Source organism: Aspergillus brunneoviolaceus, assembly GCF_003184695.1.
Source record: "Aspergillus brunneoviolaceus CBS 621.78 unplaced genomic scaffold BO95scaffold_14, whole genome shotgun sequence".
Taxonomy (NCBI): domain Eukaryota; kingdom Fungi; phylum Ascomycota; class Eurotiomycetes; order Eurotiales; family Aspergillaceae; genus Aspergillus; species Aspergillus brunneoviolaceus.
Genome location: NW_020290744.1, coordinates 357,110 through 375,417, shown reverse-complemented (window position 1 = coordinate 375,417; position 18,308 = coordinate 357,110). Strand labels below are relative to the sequence as shown.

Here is an 18,308-nt window from a genome sequence, read left to right as displayed (position 1 = left end):
AAACGTACATAGGACTAGGCTAGCGGACAAGGAATTCTAAGTTTACCTTTGCTACGAGAGCGATTGATACGGCGAAGCTCAAATAGGTGTTCAGGCTATGACTAAATTAAGCATGTGTAACTAACTTACATGTAAGTTATGTTCATTGATCAATTGATGTCATTGAAAACAAGCTTGTGGGATTTGCCACAACCATAATTTTAAACACGAGTCAAGGCTGAAATTATAAGGCTTCGGTTGATTTAAGACATGGGTATCTTGCTACATAGTCTGATATACAAATCCCAGCACATGAACGCCGCGTAGCCGCCCTTGACTCATTAGTCCTTCCACTTCTCAGCTATGAGCGGTATATTTCATATCGTCGTCAATCCTCCCGTCCAAAGGATTTGGGTGGCATCGATAGTCTTGGCGACTGCAAATGAGGCCCTCGCTAAGATGTGAATTGATCGATCCCCACTTCCGTTGTTTACACATTGACATGGCCAGAAGCATACGGGCCGGGCTTCGTACTCGCACTGTTGGATCTTGATCGCATCGCCTCGAGCGTAGCTACGACAGTGGTGGCGACGAAGAGTGCCCTACCAAGCGATTGTGAGCGGGTTTCAATAATTACTCCTCCGACCCTTGTCGGTGTTATTGCAGTCGTCAAGAAGGGTGTCCACCTACCATTCAAATGCCCCAAACACGGTTGCAGCCTGCAGTGCCCGACATCTACTCCAGTGACAGAATTCTGATGGTGGTAGGTAGACCCCCAAGGCGATGAACCCTGCGAACCAGAAGATCATGGTGACTGCTTCGACGGCCACCATGATTAGTATATGGGCGACCCGTGGGAAGTACATTGGTGCGACGGCAAGATAAGGCACGGCAACGAAAGCTGTCCATATGCCGTTGAAAAGCATGAAATTCACAGTGTCACTGTAGCTATACCAACTGATGTCTGTTACCCGTCAGAGACGATCGAATGCTGTCAGGTGGAGGTGAACCAACAGTATGCTGTTAACCCAAGAACGATAATAGCAAAAATGACTTGAGCGACTCGAACAGGAAGAACCCAAGGAAAATTTGTCGCCATGGTCGATGTTGGATGGTTTATCTGTCAAGTTGCTCGGTGGGTAAAGTTGTCTAGGGCCAGCGTCTGGTGAAGATATACCGTGTGCTCTTGTGAATTATAGCCACTGGTCTAGAATAGCAAGTACTAGTAGAGACGGATAGGCTTCGGATGCAGTTATGCTGGGGAACAAGAAAAGTAGCAGAGGAAGAGAGGTGTATTTGTATGCAGATATAGTGGTTTCAAATCAGTGCGGTTGCACAAGTGGCTTGACAACTAAATATAATTGACAGAGCAAATCACCGGCCAGGTCCGCCAAGAAGCACTGGGATTGGGTGTTGGTGCTGTGATTCACTCAATCCTTTCATAGCTACCTGTCTACCTGTCTACCTGTATACACCCGACAGCCCTGAAGCATGCAGTCCAACGTGTTTCTTCTTGTTTTTACTTTTCTTATTTTTTTTAAGGGCTTGGTGGGGATTGTAAGTAGCGGATCTCCTTACCGCATCCGACATCATCATCGTCATCATTGTGTGGGATCAATCGACACTGACTAGTAAGGGATATGCTAAATAAAGGGGGAAAGGATGAAGTTAACAATGATATAAGAAGTGAAAATGGGCAAGAAAAAGAAAAGACCGGAGCCTACAAGGATTGGTGGCTGTTGTTTTCGATGACGGCAATGAACAGGGAGGCGGGCCAAGCATCAATCCATCCATCCATCCATGATTGAACAGACAATGACCTCATTTCCTTCTACATTTGGCGGGCACATGACCACACCAGTTGACTGTCCAAGCCTCAAAACAGCCACCATAGCATGTGGTTGCCTAAAGTCATTTAAGCTACAAGTAGCTGTTTAATGTATTGATATTCTGAGAAAGAGTAAACTAACTGTACATAGTAACTACAGCATATCTAATTTCCGTCCTGCATAGAACTCAGCACAGCACAGTACTCCGTACACTATTACACCATGACACCATTACACCCCAGGTTTACTCACTCCCTTCCTGTTATTCATACTTAAATAAACCTAAATGTTGGGATCTGATCCAAGTAAAGGTCAATTAGATTATATGGTACATACATCAGCTATTCCCCATGTCCTGCTGTACAGTATGCATCACCAACATTGATTCATCTTGAAATTTTGAAAAATGACTATCCTCCACACATCATCCATCCTTCAAGAAGGTTTCAAGCTCATGCCTTCTTTAAGGTCCTCAGACTCTTTGTCAATGCGAGAGGGGGTTTTATTCGTTCTTTGTACGGAGTACCCAAGAAACGTTGTGCAGTACATAGATCGATCTCGCCTTCCCCGCCTTGCTGTACTCCATTCCGATCACGCCATCGCCATTGTCAATCAACTATACCATTAGGGCGGTCGGTAATGTTGAACCTAGTCTAATGATAATCATCTTACCAACGAGGACGTTCTCTATTGCTGTTTGCTTGTCCCCAATCCTCGCAAGGTTGGCTACACTGCCTTTTCCCTCACAAACGTTCGGAATTGCACAATAGATCATATCCCGGTCACCATGTCAGAGTCCAAGCGGCCGCGCTTCGAGACTCTCCAGCTCCATGCAGGGTACCATATGAACTCTACCTCTACACTAGACCAACAAGCTATTGGGCTTGAAAAGAGACTGATGGTGTATGTGCTAGTCAAGAGCCAGACCCTACCACCAACGCTCGTGCGGTGCCCATTTACGCGACTACGGTGAGTCGAGCTGCTTAATGCCTGCGTAACATTGCTCGTTCATATCAGTCCTGACAGAGCATCGATAGTCATATTTGTTCGATGATTCTGCTCATGGAGCTCGGCTATTTGGTCTCAAGGAGTTCGGCAACATCTATAGCCGGATAATGAATGTAAGTAGTTGATCTTCCCTTACGCCGCTGGAAACGGATGAGGAGTCACTGATGGCTACGCCGCCGCCCTTCTCAGCCCACGGTTGATGTCTTCGAGAAGCGAATTGCAGCTCTAGAAGGGGGCGCTGCAGCCGTGGCAGCCGCATCTGGTCAGGCAGCACAATTCATGACTATTGCAGCCCTTGCCCATGCAGGTGATAACATTGTAGCAACCAGCAATTTGTATGGTGGCACGTACAACCAGTTCAAAGTCCTCTTTCCACGCCTAGGCATCCATACCAAATTCATTCAAGGGGACACCCCAGCGGCAATTGCTGCAGCCATCGACGATCGGACCAAGGCTGTCTATGTTGAGACCATCTGCAATCCACGCTACAATGTACCAGACTTCGAAGCTATTGCGAAGGTAGCCCATGACAAGGGCGTTCCGCTGGTGGTAAGTGTCATCTCAAGCCAAGATATCGAATTAACTATGATAACAGAGAAGATGTAGGTCGACAACACTTTCGGGGCCGGCGGTTATTACTGTCGTCCTATTGAGCACGGCGCAGATATTGTTGTACACAGTGCCACTAAATGGATTGGTGGCCACGGAACTACTATTGCAGGTGTTGTTGTTGACAGTGGTAAGTTCGATTGGGGCAAGCATGCAGCGCGATTCCCTCAGTTCGTGGAGCCTTCCGAAGGCTACCATGGCCTGAATTTTTGGGAGACTTTTGGCAATATTGCTTTTGCCATTCGTGTGCGGGTGGAGATCCTCCGTGATCTTGGCCCAGCCCTGAATCCTTTCGCTGCACAGCAGCTTCTCCTTGGGATTGAGACCCTCAGCTTGCGTAGCGAAAGGCATGCAACCAATGCCATAACTCTGGCTAAATGGCTCAAAAAGAACGAAAATGTAAGCTGGGTCTCTTATCCAGGTCTCGAAGACCACCCTAGCCATGAAACTGCCAAGCGTTACCTTCCCCGAGGATTTGGCGGTGTTCTTTCATTCGGTGTGAAGGGGGGTGCTGCGGCTGGTAGTCAGGTGGTCGACGGCTTCAAAATGATATCTAACCTTGCAAAGTAAGTCCCTCGTGTCCTTGAGCCAGTAAAGAGAGCCTAGGCTAACCAACTACTGATAGTGTTGGGGACTCAAAGACCCTCGCTATTCATCCTTGGTCGACAACTCACGAACAGCTTACTGAGCAGGAGCGGATTGACTCTGGGGTCACAAAAGACGCCATCCGGATTTCTGTTGGTACGGAGCACATTGACGACATCATCGCGGATTTTGAGCAATCTTTCAAGGCCGCGAATGCGCTGTGAGCGAGGACATCTTGCTCGACGTGAGTTCGATGAATTGCCAAGGGGAGAAGACTATCTATCGGGAAGGATACTGGATCTGGGTCAGCTCAAATAGCACCGCACTGATGTCTTCGCGACTGATAGCCCCAAAGCGCGACGAGTGACTGATATAAGAACCCAACTTACTTGCCCAATTAAACATTCATGTATGGAGAAGTGGTAAGCTGCTAAAAGTGGAATCTTGTAGTCCATCTATTGCTATTTGCTACGTGAGGAGAGAATGTACCTATGAGCTTACTTTTGCACGATCCCTGATGAATAATTCATTGACCCGGTATGAACAGGCCTAGTCCAGAAGAATAAGCATTCGCAGGACGAAGAGAAAGAAGAAGATGACGATAATGGAGAAAAATGTAAGTCAAGGACACAACGGGATAGTGCGAGGCACATAATAACCACCAAACCCAATCGTCTGATCCAGATTGTGACAACAAAAACATGGGAATGCGAGAACAGCCGGTAGCATAGAATCACCATGACGAAAGCTGATGGTAAAGTCCGGAATGCTATAGTAACAGCGAGGGTTTAATCCCCATCAGAAGCTCTGTGGATTGGCGAGGCTCTGCATTGAGATACAGGAATATCTCAGATTGTGAATGGCTGGTCTCAGAGACAAGTGAAAGTGGTTTCAACCCCCCGATTTTGATGACCGAAATGGAAAAAGCTCCTACGCCGAATTGATTGTACAAGACAAAGCCAACTGAAAATGGAATATGGGAAACAGGTGAAAAAAGCACTGGTATCAAAACAAGAGTGAAATGAAACGGCTAGCAGGAGGTAAGTCATCGTCACTGCAGTCACTGCCATTATTCTCGACATTGCACAAGAGAATTAATTGGCTCATTGACCTGGAGGGGGAGGTTGTGCTGAACCACCACCGGACGGTCCAGCTTGTGGTCCTCCCATCATGAAACCAGGGGGGAACATGCCCATCGTGGGGAAAGAGAAACCGAAGCCAGGCACCGCAGGGGGAACGCCGACATTGTTTGCATTGTTGACATCTCGGTCTGGAACAGGGCCCGCACCCATTCCAGCTGGAGGCCCTTCACGGTCTGGACGCCGGAATCGATCCTGCTGCCCGCGGGAGGAGACAGGGCCGCGTTTGCCGCCAGTATCGGTGGCAATTCTTCTGCTGATCGCTATCGGGGGAGGTTAGTCAAGACTGGGACGGGGAGTAATCTGGAAGTGAGTAGGGACATACCTTTGGAGGAAACACCAGCACCGATCTCAATGTCCGGCTCCTCTACGACCATGCCAGACTCAATTGGCCTCCCACCCGTGCCACCGTATTCTGCGGTGAGCATCCATTTGCGATCCGCCTCGGTTAGTCGATCGACGGGAATCACACTAATGCCGGTTTGATAGTCGCTGCAGTCACGGGGTCCGAATCCGACGCCCCAGCGAGTCTGAGAGATGATGATTAGTGGACATGCCAGAAAACGCCAGGTCACTTGTATAACATTGAGAGCACTTACTCTGAGCTGCATGTCACCAGACTTATATGATTCCATTCCATCCCGGGCATTCACAGCATCTTGACGACTGATCATTTTTATGAAAGCATGGCGCTTATCAATGTTGACAATGCAAGTCTGAACCACACCAAACTTGCTGAACAAAGAACGAAGGTGAGCTTCGGATGAGCTATTGACTGGTAAGTTCCCGATGCCAAGAATCTGCAACAATAAATATTGACTTACGTGACACCGCCCACGAAGAGGGTTCGACTCAAGACTACACAGGCAAAGATTAGGATCACCCAGTTGAACGCAAGAGGGAGCATGGTGAAACAAACCTTTGATGTTTCCTTGACCAATGGAGTAATCCCACTCCATAAATTTGGGCCCAGGAGGGGGTAGAGCAGGATCCTTGCGAGAAGGGGAGGGAGAACGGCGTCTGCGGCCGGGAGGACTGCGCTGACGATATTCATTGCCGCGTCGACCACGAGGATCACCGCCCCGACGGCCAGGAGAATCTCCGTGATATTCCCCGTAAACAGGACTGTCACGACGACGAGGAGGAGAAGCCTCCCGGCGACGGTCATAGCCTGGAGAGTGCGACCGACGACGACCATACTGGCTTGGCGGCGAGCGCATGTATTCGCGGTCCCGATCCCGATCGTAGTCACGTGATTGGGAGTCCGGGCGGGCGCCCCAAGCGCCGATGTTTTGGCCTGCTGTAAGATTAAACGACGGAGGAGCCTGGCCCGGGTTCATCGTGCCCATATTGGTGGCATTCGAAAGGCTAAGAATCTGCAGCGCGGTGCCCCACTGTTCCTGCGGAATACCCTGAGCATACAGGAGCTGCAAGAGCTGAAGCTGCTGCTGCAGTGCATCTGGTCCTACCGAATTCGGTTGAGTTGGCGCTGCAGTCGACTGCGGCAATAGCGCGGCTAGCGGGTTTTGCGCCGCCGCCAAGGGATTGGGGGTGTGGCTCTGACTTGGATTCTGAGGGGGCACTAGGGCTGGGTTCTGGACAATATTACCCAGAGCTGTGAAGGGGGTGACCATGGTACCAGGAGCGTAAGGGTTTACACCAGCCTGCCCGCTTGAGGGTTGTGATGCCTGGTCTACAGAGGACGGCATGGTCTGCAAAACCGTACCTGGCTGGCTTAAGGCATTGAGAGGATTGGCGGGCGCCGCGACTGCAGGTGCAGCAGGTGCAGCAGTGTTCTGTTTAGCCATATCCGCCAGAGCCTTCAGGATACTGGAAGTGTCGGGCGTCTGCTGAGCAGGAGTGGATGAAATCGTGCCATTGGTAGGCTGATGAGCACCTCCCAAAGAGAGGTAGTTGGGTGCTGGGGAGCCTTCGGGAGTAGTAGATTCGACATCTAAAGAGTGACACAAAATTGAGCGGAAGTTAGCCGATGAGTCTCATCAGGAACCTTGGCCGAGAGGACATAGCACTCCCGAGGCAGAGTAGCCTGGGCTCAAAAGATAGAAAGGCTTTGGGTAGTCTTACTTTGCGATGGAGGAGCGTTGAGCTTTTCCTTGAATGAAGCAAGCATAGGGGCAGGAAAGGTATATCCGCGTTCCCAGATGTCAACCAGCTTCTTTATCTTTTCCTATATTGAACGGAGAAAATACGTGAGTTAATTGTTCGTCACCGGGAAACGATGCAAAGAGGAAAGGAAGGCTGAGACAACGAGACCGGGCAAGCATAGTGGCCTAGGACTTTATGCCATGATAGTCGAGGAATATACAGGAGATACGTTGATCGATTCTCAAGCAGATCTGAATGCGGTCTCCTAAGCAGAAGACAGCATCCTATCGGCCCTATGCTTGCCTGCGGCCCTGTGATGATTCCGATTATGGTTTGCATATAGCATCTAGAGCGTACCTTCTGATCGTCGGGAGCGTTGCTTATGATATCAGTCATCAGGATAGGAAGCAGCTCGGTCACTCTGTTAACACCAGCGGCGAAGGTCCCATCAGGGGCAGCACTACCAGATGGTTGCCCTGCCTTGCGCGCTTGTTCTACCCACTGTCGAGTTACAGAGTCTACGACATAGAGTACGCCCAACTTGTGTGTTCCTGGTGCTTTCTTGAAATGAGTGTAGATCTTTTGGATGAGGACGGATTCATTCTGTGGGAGAGTAAAAATGAGAGATATTAGCCTCCGATCCGAGTAGAATACAACGTATGGAGGGTGAAATACCTGGACGTTGGCTGTGCAGAGCGATGTGATACTGTTGATTTTGGATCCAGAAACGCCCGGTGGCTTGAGTGCCAGCATCGACTGGAGATAGTTATCCAGTTCTGCTACAGCAGACGACATGGCTGGTGGGTATGGAGTGCTGAAATTCCGAGCCCAGTACGCAGAGAACAGGATACAGCCAAAGGACTTCTTTTTGGAAAAACTATCGCTTTCTTCAGAGTGTAGCGGTGGACTTCGTACAGAGAGGCGATAATCGCACTGTGCTTCCAGCCAATCGATCTACTGGGAATTCCAGCTGCAGTTAAAAATCTTGTGATGTTTTAATGGGGAATACCAGTGACCTGGTAGAATGGTGGGCTCCTGGTAGTAGAGCAATAAGTGGTTTCCTAAGCGGGCTTCAGGTCGTGTCACTACAGACTTCAAAAGCGTACTCTGGCGACCAAGGGAGGCCTTTCGCCTACAGCTGGAACACGGTCAAGCGATGCTGTCCAGGGCCTTGCGACTCGCGAACGAGTGTGTACAGTATACCCTAGTGTGCTAGGTCAACTGAAAACCGTTGTTGAGACTGTGACGAGGATTACAGTGTCTGAATACTGCGATGAGTGATGAATATGGTGATGGAAGAAGGGAGTGAGAAAGGTTGGATATGAAGGAAATGGCCGTTCAGAAACTTGGAATAAGAATAGGGACGGAAGGAGATTCAATTTGCAGTGCTCAGTCAGGTGAGGAGAAAAATCAGACCGCTTAGGCTAGTCTCTATTGGGTAACACATATGGAGCACCTCTCTCTTCATTTCAATTCACACCTGGCAGCGGGAGATGAGATAACCGTGAATGGCTGTGCATAGATAGAATGCCTTATTCTCCAGGCTTCATTGAAGCAATACATAGTCACGTGTATTGCCCCCTTTCCTGGCTTGGCATAGCAGCTGAAACTGCGTCTCAATTCTGCTTGGAGCCTCGGTGAGTCGAATCTGGTAACATGCCTTGAGGCAGGTTGCTGCCAGCTCCAAATGAGTTTAGGTTGAGACTGAATTGACCTTCTAGGTGATCATGGGAAGAACAATGTAGCAGTAAAGTTAAGGTAAAATCAAATTTTCGATTGGACTTCTCCATGCCACGCCTATATAACTATTATAAATAATCTTTGTATTCTTGTTGATGATTGTTGAAAGCTACAGAGTATAAGTATCTACTATGGTGGTAAGCCTTGGAGGTAAAGAGTTGTAACTTACAGTGCTGTAGTTAGTATATGCATAAGATCGATTGGTATTGTATGCGTCTATCTCATGCCTCGGTCTTACGTCTAAATACCATCATGAATGCACGGGGCGAGGGGGGTGCGTGCATTAGGTAGTGTCTCTTCCACACTTTTGATAGTACAGTACAGTACTCCGTACTTAAGGGCGAAAGAAAAGAATGGGGAAACCCCGTTTACTGTGAAGCTTGGGCAGCCTATTAGTCTATTAGTCTGTGCTATAGGAGGAGGATGGCGACTGCCGACGTCACAGCGAGGGGGTGCAATGGGCCACACCAGCTCCATTTGTAGGCACTCCGTTTACGGATGGACCGGGTGCCGAAGATCGTCGGAAAAGAAAAAAAAGATTATTGAATACACTCCGAATCCCACAGGACTTTAGTCCAAGCGACTTCATGTACAAAAGATGAGTTGAATGTATTGAATTTTGTCTGAAAATTGTTTAACCAACTGCACTATCTGACGGAAGCCTTCGCTAACAGTTTGCCATGAGTTACCCCAGGGCTAAGTTAGTAAGTAGGTACTGTACGTAGTTACTAACAATGTTGGCCTGCAGCCATGATGTATGAACAAAACAGGCTGGATAAGAATTCAACCTACCTACCTTACCTATTAGTATCCTCCGTCCTTAGTCCGTCCCGGACAACGGAGTATGAGCATAACATCCATTCTGGTAAGCTTGCCGCAGTCAACCGCGCCCATCCCCTCAAGCCCCAAACTCGGGACACCGGCCGCCTCGAAACTAGCGTGACCGTATGGTACGGTCCACTTCTCCCTCTGCCTTGCTCTGTTGCCGGGTGTTACCGTACAATCCGCGTACCGGCTGTAGGAGTGTTACGGCCAGATGGAAAAAAAGGCCCGCAAAAGAGCTTCTTCTCCCGACTCTGTCTCTCTATCTCCTTCTCTTCCTTCTTTTTCTTTTCTCTACCGCTGTGTGAATTATACCCCCTCCCTTTCCCTCTCCTCTCCTACATCACCCTTCGACTCGTGATCAACTTGTCTTTCTCACAATGGCTTCCACCTTGAGACTTGGAACCTCTGCTCTTCGCTCCAGCGGCATGGCTGCTAAGCCCGTTGTTCAGTCCGCTGCCTTCAACGGCTTGCGCTGCTACTCTACCGGCAAAGCCAAGGTCCGTCGCGCTTCTGACATCCGTTGCTGCCATGCTCAGCTGTACTGATTCAAATACGCCTTCCAGTCCCTTAAGGAGACCTTCGCCGAGAAGCTCCCCGCTGAGCTCGAGAAAGTCAAGAAGCTTCGCAAGTACGACTGACTCGATTGCCCTTGGCTCGGTCGGATTGCTAATCACCTTTGGTCTATTGCTACAGGGAGCACGGCAACAAGGTCATCGGCGAGGTCACCCTTGACCAGGTCTACGGTGGCGCCCGTGGTGTCAAGTCCCTTGTTTGGGAGGTCAGTAGTCTACACGTAAACGACACCCTCCTGGCGGGACCTGGCTAATACACTGGTTTAGGGATCTGTTCTCGACTCGGAGGAGGGTATCCGTTTCCGTGGTCGCACCGTGAGTATAATATGGCTGTCATCGCGGCCTCGGGCAAATGCTTACAATCTGCTAGATTCCCGAGTGCCAGGAACTTCTTCCCAAGGCCCCCGGCGGCCAGGAGCCTCTTCCTGAAGGTAAGTGTTCTGTTGGCGAAACCGACCATGGTCATTTGCCCTAACGGTTTATCAAGGTCTTTTCTGGCTCCTCCTCACCGGCGAGATCCCCACTGAGCAGCAGGTCCGCGACCTGTCTGCTGAGTGGGCTGCTCGTTCCGACCTTCCTAAGTTCATCGAGGAGTTGATCGACCGCTGCCCCAGCACTCTGCACCCCATGGCTCAGTTCTCCCTGGCCGTCACCGCTCTTGAGCACGAGTCTGCTTTCGCCAAGGCCTATGCCAAGGGTCTCAACAAGAAGGACTACTGGAACTACACTTTCGAGGACTCCATGGACCTCATTGCGAAGCTCCCCACCATTGCTGCCAAGATCTACCGCAATGTCTTCAAGGATGGCAAGGTTGCTGCTATCCAGAAGGACAAGGATTACTCCTTCAACTTGGCCAACCAGCTCGGTTACGGCGACAACAAGGACTTTGTTGAGTTGATGCGCCTCTACCTGACCATTCACTCTGACCACGAGGGTGGTAATGTTAGCGCCCACACCACCCACCTTGTTGGCAGTGCTCTCAGCTCTCCCATGCTTTCCTTGGCTGCCGGTCTGAACGGTCTGGCTGGTCCCCTCCACGGATTGTAAGATCTCGCTCCCACCCTTCCCTTTCAACTCCCATTCCTCAAATGCCTCTAACATGGCGATACCGTACATAGGGCCAACCAGGAAGTGCTCAACTGGCTCACCAAGATGAAGGCTGCCATTGGCAACGACCTTAGCGACCAGGCTATCAAGGATTACCTCTGGTCTACCTTGAACGCCGGCCAGGTTGTTCCTGGCTACGGTCACGCTGTTCTCCGTAAGACCGATCCTCGCTACGTGTCTCAGCGCGAGTTTGCCCTTCGCAAGCTCCCCGATGACCCTATGTTCAAGCTGGTCAGCCAGGTCTATAAGATCGCTCCTGGTGTTCTGACTGAACACGGCAAGACCAAGAACCCTTACCCCAACGTCGATGCTGTAAGTTTACCGCTGCGGAGACTCCTGGGATCTATTTCGCGAAATCAGTATACTAACTCGTCTCTAGCACTCCGGTGTCCTTCTCCAGTACTACGGCCTGACTGAGGCCAACTACTACACCGTTCTCTTCGGTGTCTCCCGTGCTCTGGGTGTCTTGCCCCAGCTGATCATTGACCGTGCTCTTGGTGCCCCCATCGAGCGCCCCAAGAGTTTCAGCACCGAGGCCTACGCCAAGCTTGTCGGTGCTAAGCTGTAGATTTGTCAATGATATGAAACCCCCCCGGGAGGATGTGGAGTTTTTGTTACGAAGAAACACTTTATACTTTGTATTATGCCTATCTTATTCTTGGATTATCCCTCTTTTTTTCTTTTTGCCTGGGATTTGCCAAGTGTTGGGGTTGGCTCGATTAATGTATGATAGGACATGGTTCGAGTGAGCCTAGTAACAACACTTTTAACATGATCAGTCAATTTCCAAAGACATTCCGGTTGCATTCCTGCCTTTCTTCCTATCTTTCTTCCTTTTTCTTATTTCCCTCTCTAATCTATTTGTTTTCCTCACTCTCTTCACCTAATCTGCGTGCCATGTTGTACATGGGCTTTGAGATGGAATGGGCTCTATCCACCCAAGTAGGTAGACTGAAGGGTGAGCGCGGCTGGTGTGAAGTAGACAGACATACTCTACTCCATCATGATTCGCAGTGAAGGATGCGCCTCTTTAAATTGGATTTACTCTGGACGGAGTACTCCGGGAAAGGAAGACAGACCTCGGGAGTGCAGAGTGTTGTCAGTCAAGAAATTGACAATGGAAATCACCAGCCCTGGGCCAGGCCCGGGGTTGTACTGTACGTACTAAGTTACAGGTTTACTCCAGTGGACTCCGTCGTTAGGCAAGGTGGTGGTGGTGGTAGCGGTGGTGGTAGTGCATTACTCCGTGGACCGAAACGGGAAGAAGCGAGTTGAACCCGCCGCAGGCTTTCCCCCCCCCCCCCCCCAACGGTTGAGGTACTCAGCGCCCCGATTTACTCCGGTGCTCAACTGCTGGAGACTCCCTTCATGGCTAGCGTATGGTTTTACCTTTATCAGGCTAGCAACATTACTGATGATGAGCCAATGACCCGCAAGTGACTGGGTCTTCCGGGGTGTTTTGCTCCATCCAGCCGCTGCCCAGCGATCGGGAAGACGAGTCTGACTCCGAGCTCCTGCCTCCAGGCTAATGTGTGCTCATTACTACGGGGTACTCCTTGGTACGGATCGCTCTCTTGAGTCTCTGAGTTTCTACCTAGTAGTAGCCTGGGCCTCCTTCCCTGAACTATTGACAGGGAGACAAAAAATACATAACAACAACAACTTTCTTCGTCTTCTTTTTCTTGACTTTCAAAAACCCAGAACAAAAAGAACCTTTCGACTTTGGTGTTACTATTCCATCTTGGTCTACCCGACACCTCAGTCTACTATAGTACGTGTGAAACATCAACATCACCTTCTCATCTATCCATCCATCCATCCATCTATCCATCTAGTTAGCAAGATATGGCTGGCTGGCTGGCTATGGAACTTGTCTGAAACTTGATAAGCAAATACTCAGCTGCAAGCCCCCAGACCAATATCATGCTTTCCCATCCTCCTTCTCCTCCTCTTTCTTTTTCCACTCTGCTTTCTTTCCGCTTTCCACCCATCCCCCGTTCTAGCTTGCTTGCCTTCTTCCCGTTCCTGCTCTCTTCTCTTCTCTTCTCCTTCCATCAATCAGTGCTCTGTGGTGACTAACGTTCCGGAACTTTCCTGGTGTTCAACAGCGACCAAACCGACAAGTCCACCTATTTGTGACTGGACATTCCCATCTGCAGTTTCTCTGCCATCTTTTGCGATCCTTTAGGCGACGAAGCCCCTTATATCCCTTGGTCAGGGCCCCTTTCAGCGCTCCCCAAGTTCAGAGATGTCTCCCACTCCTGTTGCAACGGCCCCTGCCGGCCAAACGCTTGAGAAGAAGCCTGTCAAATTCAGCAATCTATTGCGTACGTATTCGAGCCCTCATTCGTCTCTACCGGCCAATATCCATGATTCTGATGGCTCTGTCTACAGTCGGTGCAGGTTTGAACTTGTTCGAGTACGTATTACACCCCCCCATGACACATTCACACTAAATTCTGGATGACTAACAGCCAGCAATAGGGTCACAACCTTGGGACAGGTATGTGAAGCCGCAGGGCCGGTGAATGTCCGTTCAGCTAACACGGTTCATAAATCTAGCCGCTGGAGGTGATCAAGACAACCATGGCTGCAAACCGAGGCGATAGCTTCGCCGGTGCTATGGGTCGGATTTGGGGTCGTGGCGGGATCCTCGGTTGTAAGTTTCTCTCGCCTTGAGTTTCTCGTGACTAGCGTGTCGGATGCCGTGTCTGACGTGAAGTTACAATAGATTATCAAGGTCTCATTCCGTGGGCCTGGATTGAGGCCTCCACCAAAGGCGCTGTCCTACTCTTTGTCGCGTCGGAAGCTGAATTCCGCGCCAAGGTCCTTGGTGCCCCCGATTTCATGGCCGGAATCGCTGGTGGTATGGTTGGCGGTATTGCTCAAGCCTATGCAACAATGGGATTCTGTACTTGCATGAAGACGGTTGAGATCACCAAGCACAAGATGGCTGCGCAGGGTGTCAAGCCTCCCAGCACCTTCGCGACTTTCATGGACATCTACCGCAAGGAAGGTATCCGTGGTATCAACCGTGGTGTCAATGCGGTCGCTATCCGCCAGACCACCAACTGGGGTTCCCGTTTCGGGTTCTCTCGCTTGGCGGAGCAGACAATCCGCAAGGTAACCAACAAGGATGACAGCCAGAAGCTGAACGCTTTCGAGAAGATTCTGGCTTCGAGTCTGGGTGGTGGTTTGTCGGCTTGGAATCAGCCCATCGAGGTGATCCGTGTCGAAATGCAGAGCAAGACCGACGATCCCAACCGCCCAAAGAATCTGACGGTTGGCAAGGCTGCTAAGTACATCTATGAGAACAACGGCATCAAAGGTCTCTACCGTGGTGTGGCTCCTCGGGTGGGGCTGGGAATCTGGCAGACCGTCTGCATGGTGGCTCTGGGTGACATGTAAGTTGAACCCCGTTCCCCGCCTTTTTGTCCTTGCAATTCCGGGTTGTTCGCATACTTCGAAACCATCCATCGAATGAGCGATGCCACCAGGGTGGGCTAGCCCGGCTGGATCGGCGCACCCCGGACTCGCCATGTGATTTTGCGGTATTACCGAGGGAAGACTTCCGGCTAACGTGTGGGTCTCCGTTGCACCGAACAGGGCCAAGGAGGCAGTCGAAAAACTGACGGGCGAAGCTGTCACCGCAAAGCACTAGGGAAGGTTTGAGATACCCTTCTGCCATGCACACGGTCGGAGGCGGCAAGAACACATGCTGGCCCGGTCAGTTTGCTGTCCTCTCAGACCGCACCGTTGATGGAGTGAGGTAAAGCGACGTGCTGAGCATGCCGCACAACAGATGTTACAAGCATTTTATTTACTATACTAGTGTTAATAGACCTGCGCATGTTGATGGCTCGTTGGCCAAGATTGGCAGATGCAAATTTGGCGCGAGTTGTATAAATTATCCTGCGCTCTATATGTTAGGACCAAATTTTTGTCTCGTACGTATTACAGTTGCAGTACATGGTTTTGTTGGCCGATTTGCCTGAGACCTGGTCAAAAGATCCACCCTCTACTTATCGGGGCGTCTCATAAGTGCTCGCGGGCTGGGCAGGTAGGCTTCAGTTCACAAAGGAGCTGGAGTGTCCTGGAAAGATTTCTCCCGCGATACTGAACTCCTTGTCAAATCGCTGACATGGACTGAGACCAGCTCTCTGCTGTGTCAAGAAGGTTATTCTGCTCGGTACAGCCTCTGAATGACAAGTGTTAGACATAGATATACTTTTTGATTTTCGTCCTTGAGAACCTCGGGAAAGCGCCGATTACAACTAGCGATTGCCTTTGACCGTAAACGAAGAAACGAAACGAAGAGTACTATCCATGAGCATAACATGCCCGAACAAATCTTATTCGGGTCTCTTTGGAGATTGGAACGATTTTTGGCGCACCTACCCTGCTGTGTAAGGCTGACCTCATCAAGCCACAACCCGTTTGAGACCAGATTGAAGAATACGGATAGGTCTTCCAGCAAGGGTAGATTGATTCTAGTCTTCCACTATCTTGAAGATTGACGCCACTTCTAGCTTCATAGTCAGCCCATGCAGTCAGCCCATGCAAACGCTTGCGTGAAACTCGGAAGTATAGTGTGCGTAACATGTGCGTGAGACCTACATTATTTATGGACTGTTGCTACAAACCAAAGCTGGCGACTTCAACCGTAGATATATGATCGTCTATACACACTCATCTGGGCCAAGATCTCACCGCATAAGGCACGCAATGTAATAATAAGATACAATTGTATTACAGACGCACACCACTACAGCCACATCATCCCAAATGAAAAACAAGATATCTGCGGAAGGGTTGATCTAGACACAAGGAAACGGAAGACGCGCTTTTCCTCCAAAAGCAGAACCAGTCTAGGATGTATTTGTTGTATACATGATTAAACGGTCAAGCCAAGGTCCTGGGCGTAGGGAAGCTGGAAGAGGTCGCCGACGGCGGTAACGGAAGCCTTGCCAGACAGGAAGGACTTGGCAACCTAAAGGGTAAGGTAACGCGGTTAGTGATTTGCTGCCGTATGGACGATATTTTGGGAAAGTGAACATACCTCCTTAACCTGGGCCTCGGTGACGGCGTCAATGCTCTGGGCGACCTCGGAGATCTGGTAGGGCTTGCTGCCGTTAATGAGAGCGGAGCCAGTAGCCTCGAGGCCAGTCTCGAGGTTCTGAGCGGACTCAAGAGCACGGAACTTAGCCAGAGCAACGGCCTTCTTGACGTCTTCGCTGGCAAATTCGCCAGCAGCGGCCTTCTTCAGGACATCGACGGCGCTCTTACCAGCGGAGCTGATCTGCTCGGCCTTGCCAGAGAGGGAAATGGTGAATAGACCGGCATCCGAGTAGGCGAGGTTCTTGGTCGAGGCACGGACGTGGGAGAAGCCCTGGGTGGCCTGGCCGAGAAGAGAGAAACCAGGGGTCCACTTGATAGTGGACTCACCGCCAAGGAGGGCAGCGAGAACGGAAGCCTCGGGCTTGTAGGCAGAGGTGCCGAAGGCGCCAGAGCCGGGGAAAGCCACGACGACAGCATTTCCAGCCTTGGAGGAGATGCGCTGCTCGCCACCGTAGTACTGGGAGGCGGCGCTCTGCTGGAGCTGGTACTTGGAGGAGCTACCAGCGCTGGGAGCCTCCTTGAAGAACTGGCTAACCCACTTGGAAACCTCCGCAGAGTCGGGGCCACTGCCGACGATGGCGATGTTGGACTTAGCGAACGCCTGCTGGGCGAAATCCGCGACGGCCTCAGCAGAGATGTACTTCTCGAAAGCAGTGGTAACCGAGGGGGAGACGCTCTCACCCAGACCGCGGTGGAAAGCCACGGCGTGAGCAGCATCGAGAGCCACAGCCTCGGGGTTGGCGGCAAGAGCTTGTTGTCTGTACTTGAGGGTCTTGAGGATGACCTCGCTCAACTCGTGGGCTAATAGCGCAAAAGAAATAACCATATATCAGACTTGTCTGACCGACAAATTGAAGCTTAGCGGGATGACATACCGGAGAACTTGGTCTGGGAAGCAACCTCCGCCAAAAGTTCGACGAAGTAAGGGAGGTCATTGGCAAGAAACTTAGCCTTGAGGACAACATTCTCACGCGAGTGTGTAGCGGAAACCTCACTGCCCAGCAGTTCGACCTCCCGATTGATCCGCAGCGCCGAGCGTTTGAGTGTGGACTAGTCGTTGCAAGCAAGCGTCAGTCCACTTATGTCCAAGATAGTGTTCCTGAGACCTGCAGAGCGAGCAATTAAGCCGGGAGTGCTAACCTTGAAAGCGAACTGTTCGAGAGCATCGGAGAAGCCAGGGAAGGGCTGGTAGCGAGTACCGGCCTTGGAAACGAGGGCCAGGGTGCCGGTAGAACCGGCAACCTCTCTGTTGGCGACCTTCACACCAGCAGACTCGGAGACATCATACTGGAGGCCAGGAGTAGCGGCAGATGCCATGCCTCGACGGCTGGTGGCACCGGCAGCAGAGCACTGCTTGTGAAGCGCACGGGGCGCATTTCGGCTGATGGTGGATCGCGACAGCATTATCGCATGTGTTGAAGATACAAAGGGAGGAAGGTAGATATAAAGCCGAGAGGCTCAACAGCAATTGAAGGGGGTGGGAAGGTAGAAGAGCCGAGGAGAGCTGCTGGCGGTCGTTGAACGGGTTAGAAACGATGTCTGAAAAGCTTCAAGATGCCGGCGTTGTTGATTACTCGTACTCTGATTGGCCTGAATTGGGTGTGCGGGCGGAACCGGCTTTTCCTCCTCCTCCGAGTCAGCTGAGGTCATGTGATTTGCTCTTCTTACGACTGCACGTGAGTTTCTTCCGC

At 50.8% G+C, this 18,308-nt stretch overlaps 6 protein-coding genes across 6 annotated transcripts; 3 read left to right on the top strand and 3 right to left on the bottom strand.

The window, feature by feature from the left end:
- Positions 1-176: 176 nt before the first annotated feature.
- BO95DRAFT_512341 (MARVEL domain-containing protein) lies at positions 177-1,078 on the bottom strand (the record flags this gene model as incomplete). Its single annotated transcript, XM_025591511.1, has 3 exons — positions 177-581; positions 670-943; positions 994-1,078. The coding sequence occupies 3 exons, from the start codon at positions 1,076-1,078 to the stop codon at positions 470-472; spliced, it is 471 nt and encodes a 156-aa protein (XP_025445065.1). The 3' UTR covers positions 177-469.
- A 1,517-nt stretch (positions 1,079-2,595) lies between these two features.
- BO95DRAFT_356739 (O-acetylhomoserine aminocarboxypropyltransferase/cysteine synthase family protein) lies at positions 2,596-4,234 on the top strand (the record flags this gene model as incomplete). The annotated part of the gene is made up of 6 exons (XM_025582319.1): positions 2,596-2,645; positions 2,723-2,777; positions 2,846-2,929; positions 3,006-3,365; positions 3,423-3,991; positions 4,051-4,234. 6 exons carry the CDS (start codon positions 2,596-2,598, stop codon positions 4,232-4,234), a joined length of 1,302 nt encoding a protein of 433 aa, XP_025445064.1.
- Positions 4,235-5,113: 879 nt separating this feature from the next.
- BO95DRAFT_356701 (Nrd1 complex RNA-binding subunit) lies at positions 5,114-8,050 on the bottom strand (the record flags this gene model as incomplete). Its single annotated transcript, XM_025582318.1, has 8 exons — positions 5,114-5,412; positions 5,475-5,679; positions 5,749-5,917; positions 5,974-6,007; positions 6,069-7,103; positions 7,235-7,337; positions 7,613-7,858; positions 7,931-8,050. The coding sequence occupies 8 exons, from the start codon at positions 8,048-8,050 to the stop codon at positions 5,114-5,116; spliced, it is 2,211 nt and encodes a 736-aa protein (XP_025445063.1).
- A 2,147-nt stretch (positions 8,051-10,197) lies between these two features.
- cit1 (citrate (Si)-synthase CIT1) lies at positions 10,198-12,461 on the top strand (the record flags this gene model as incomplete). The annotated part of the gene is made up of 8 exons (XM_025591510.1): positions 10,198-10,317; positions 10,384-10,448; positions 10,514-10,598; positions 10,660-10,707; positions 10,763-10,823; positions 10,880-11,435; positions 11,511-11,811; positions 11,879-12,461. The coding sequence occupies 8 exons, from the start codon at positions 10,198-10,200 to the stop codon at positions 12,065-12,067; spliced, it is 1,425 nt and encodes a 474-aa protein (XP_025445062.1). The 3' UTR covers positions 12,068-12,461.
- Positions 12,462-13,651: 1,190 nt separating this feature from the next.
- BO95DRAFT_51393 (putative mitochondrial DNA replication protein (Yhm2)) lies at positions 13,652-15,270 on the top strand. Its single transcript, XM_025591638.1, has 6 exons — positions 13,652-13,826; positions 13,894-13,918; positions 13,984-14,002; positions 14,062-14,158; positions 14,231-14,903; positions 15,106-15,270. Exons 1-6 carry the CDS (start codon positions 13,748-13,750, stop codon positions 15,158-15,160), a joined length of 948 nt encoding a protein of 315 aa, XP_025445061.1. The 5' UTR covers positions 13,652-13,747; the 3' UTR covers positions 15,161-15,270.
- Positions 15,271-16,149: 879 nt separating this feature from the next.
- On the bottom strand, positions 16,150-18,173 carry BO95DRAFT_440339 (ubiquinol--cytochrome-c reductase subunit 2). The gene is made up of 4 exons (XM_025585940.1): positions 17,758-18,173; positions 17,493-17,667; positions 16,559-17,418; positions 16,150-16,489 (listed from the first exon to the last, which is right to left on the bottom strand). The coding sequence occupies exons 1-4, from the start codon at positions 18,019-18,021 to the stop codon at positions 16,394-16,396; spliced, it is 1,395 nt and encodes a 464-aa protein (XP_025445060.1). The 5' UTR covers positions 18,022-18,173; the 3' UTR covers positions 16,150-16,393.
- Positions 18,174-18,308: the final 135 nt, after the last annotated feature.

Excerpts from the sequence above, each read along its gene's own strand:
- BO95DRAFT_51393 (XM_025591638.1), top strand. The coding sequence starts at position 13,748 with ATGTCTCCCACTCCTGTTGCAACGGCCCCTGCCGGCCAAACGCTTGAG. Across the intron at positions 14,159-14,230 it reads TCGTGGCGGGATCCTCGGTT|ATTATCAAGGTCTCATTCCG; the intron begins GTAAGTTTCTCT and ends AAGTTACAATAG. Across the intron at positions 14,904-15,105 it reads ATGGTGGCTCTGGGTGACAT|GGCCAAGGAGGCAGTCGAAA; the intron begins GTAAGTTGAACC and ends TGCACCGAACAG.
- BO95DRAFT_440339 (XM_025585940.1), bottom strand. The coding sequence starts at position 18,021 with ATGCTGTCGCGATCCACCATCAGCCGAAATGCGCCCCGTGCGCTTCAC. Across the intron at positions 17,419-17,492 it reads TTCCCAGACCAAGTTCTCCG|CCCACGAGTTGAGCGAGGTC; the intron begins GTATGTCATCCC and ends TTGCGCTATTAG. Across the intron at positions 16,490-16,558 it reads CCGAGGCCCAGGTTAAGGAG|GTTGCCAAGTCCTTCCTGTC; the intron begins GTATGTTCACTT and ends CTTACCCTTTAG.